Source organism: Phytophthora parasitica (genome assembly GCF_000247585.1).
Source record: "Phytophthora parasitica INRA-310 unplaced genomic scaffold supercont2.39, whole genome shotgun sequence".
NCBI lineage: Eukaryota > Oomycota > Peronosporomycetes > Peronosporales > Peronosporaceae > Phytophthora > Phytophthora nicotianae.
This window is the reverse complement of record NW_008649025.1, coordinates 296880-299024: the sequence shown is the minus strand read 5'-3', so window position 1 is coordinate 299024 and position 2145 is coordinate 296880. Positions and strand designations below refer to the sequence as shown.

General features: G+C 52.4%; 2 protein-coding genes across 2 annotated transcripts; one reads left to right on the top strand and one right to left on the bottom strand.

The window, feature by feature from the left end:
• Positions 1–97: 97 nt before the first annotated feature.
• Positions 98–581, bottom strand: PPTG_14304 (hypothetical protein; the record flags this gene model as incomplete). The annotated part of the gene is made up of 2 exons (XM_008910884.1): positions 98–124; positions 147–581. 2 exons carry the CDS (start codon positions 579–581, stop codon positions 98–100), a joined length of 462 nt encoding a protein of 153 aa, XP_008909132.1.
• A 365-nt stretch (positions 582–946) lies between these two features.
• PPTG_14303 (hypothetical protein) lies at positions 947–1918 on the top strand (the record flags this gene model as incomplete). Its single annotated transcript, XM_008910883.1, has 4 exons — positions 947–1239; positions 1278–1475; positions 1569–1830; positions 1907–1918. The coding sequence occupies 4 exons, from the start codon at positions 947–949 to the stop codon at positions 1916–1918; spliced, it is 765 nt and encodes a 254-aa protein (XP_008909131.1).
• Between the last annotated feature and the right edge of the window lie 227 nt (positions 1919–2145).

Genomic DNA, 2145 nt, shown 5'->3' with positions numbered 1-2145 from the left:
GTTAGTGTCGGTCGCTCTGGGGTCGGCACAACGGGATCTGCCATTATATGCTCCCCTTGCTGGAACACAACGGCGAGGTTGCTGCTCTGGCATGAGTTCACTTTGTAGCGGCACCAACACCCGGCTGCGTTAGTAATATCGCCAACCGTCTCGCTGGCGGCCTCGCCAGCCGCCTGGCTAGCAGCCTTCGTACAGCGCTGCGACCGACACTCTGTCAGCACCGAGCGCATGCTGTGTGGGGTTAGCGCTAGTTGGGACTCCTCAGCTCTGTCGTGCTTCAGCGAGCAGGAAACGAGATCGTTCTTCCTGCGCATGTAGTGCGGCAACGACGCAAGGTACGTGTCTCGGGCTGCATCGCCCTCGTAGGATCGCCAGAGCTCCGTCCATGTGTAGTCGTGTTCCTCTTCGCCACCGCTAGCTGCGTCGCGGTTGGGCTGCTCCATCGCCTTAGTCGGTCGCCGTGCAACACGAAGTGCCGGGAAGCACAATGACTGTATCTCAGGATCCACCACCACTTGCGTAGGAGACGGCAGATTCTGAAATGACGAACGGCGGTGAGTGGGCACAGCGAGGTGCGGCATAGACGCTAAGCGAGGAAACCTCTTGACGTGTGAAGCCAATTGAAAGGCTGGTGACAGGTTGGTAATGGATGCAGACTCGTTGGTGAAGTGACACCGAGCTATGGTGAAGCAACACAGATCCTTGGTTAGTGTGTGGTGCGGATCTCTTGGTGAAACGTGCGACCGGCTTGGTGTTACCACCTGGTACTCTTCGGTAAGGAGAAGAGCTTTGTCGTTATGCCGCTGTTTCGATTGCTGCGTATTTTCAATCTGGCACGCAATCACTCTGGAACATACATTCTGCTCCGACCTATCCGCGCAGTGTTGCCCCCATTTCCGTGGCTCTTATTTTCTTCACAGAGATTGTGCTCTTCTTCTCTGTTGCCATGTACGAGGTGGATCCAAGTTACGATCGCAATAACCCAGGCTTCTCGAATCTACTCACCACAGGCTACTTTGTGGTGGTCACGGTGGCCACCATCGGCTACGGAGACATCACACCGACCAAAGGCAACGTGGCAAGCCGCTGCTTCGCTGTTATGATTATCATGTCGAGTACGTTGTTCTTGTCCATGCCTGTGGCCATTATCGGAGCAGAGTTCGATCGTGCCTGGAAGCAGCACGCAGAGAGTGTCAAGAAGTTCCAGCAACTACAGGCAGGAACCGAAATCCTCGTCAAGTAGAATGTGCCCAACAAACACTACCTACGACTAGCAGCGCTTATGGTCGAGGCTTCACTCAGGCACTTGTCACCGAAGCTACGTCCCAGGATTTCAATTTAAGCCACCTACGTGACATTACTGGCGATCTGAAGCAAACGACCGAGTTGTGTTTCCTCAAGTGCGAGGAACTGGCGGTAATGGTCCGTCATATGATTGTTGCAGAGTCTCAGGAGGTTGCTGCACCGCCAACATGGTGAGAATGGGCACGCACGACGATTCTGGACCCAGCGTCTTCATTCCTGGCTCGTGCGATCTCCCGATGGGTGAAATGTTGCCTTGCATTCAGTATGATCATCGTCGTGTTCCAAACCATGTCAGATCTTCAGACGTATGGCGAGCGCAAGGTTCAGCGTTACTGCGAGAATGTCCTGGACATCGCTGTTGGGGGCCTTGATCCTGGTTGCTTTTCTGTTGACAATTCGAACGCCAGACTCCGTTTTGGTTGCTCTGATACTGAGAAACTCGATGATCCAACCTACTATGGATATCCTGAAAACTTTGGTAGCAGCATCGTGGACGACAGACTTTCGTGCGATGGATCAGACAAGGTACTTCTAAGCGTTAAGAACCTGAATGGCTCGTCATATCGAGACCAACTTGATCTCATCATACCTTTTCGACAAGATAACAATCTAATCCAACAGGATAGGCGTTTGAGTGTGTGCAAAAAGTGGGAATACGACAACCTTCACGTGACCTTCTTCGAGTTCGGCAATGGATATGTGGCGATGGAGTCTATATTCACACTCACATATATGTTCGAGCTCACGACCGCCCTGTTTGTGTGCGAAAACTACCGCACACATTTCAAGAACCCTCTCGTATTCATTGAAATGGCGTCTTTCATCTTATTTTTCGTCGCT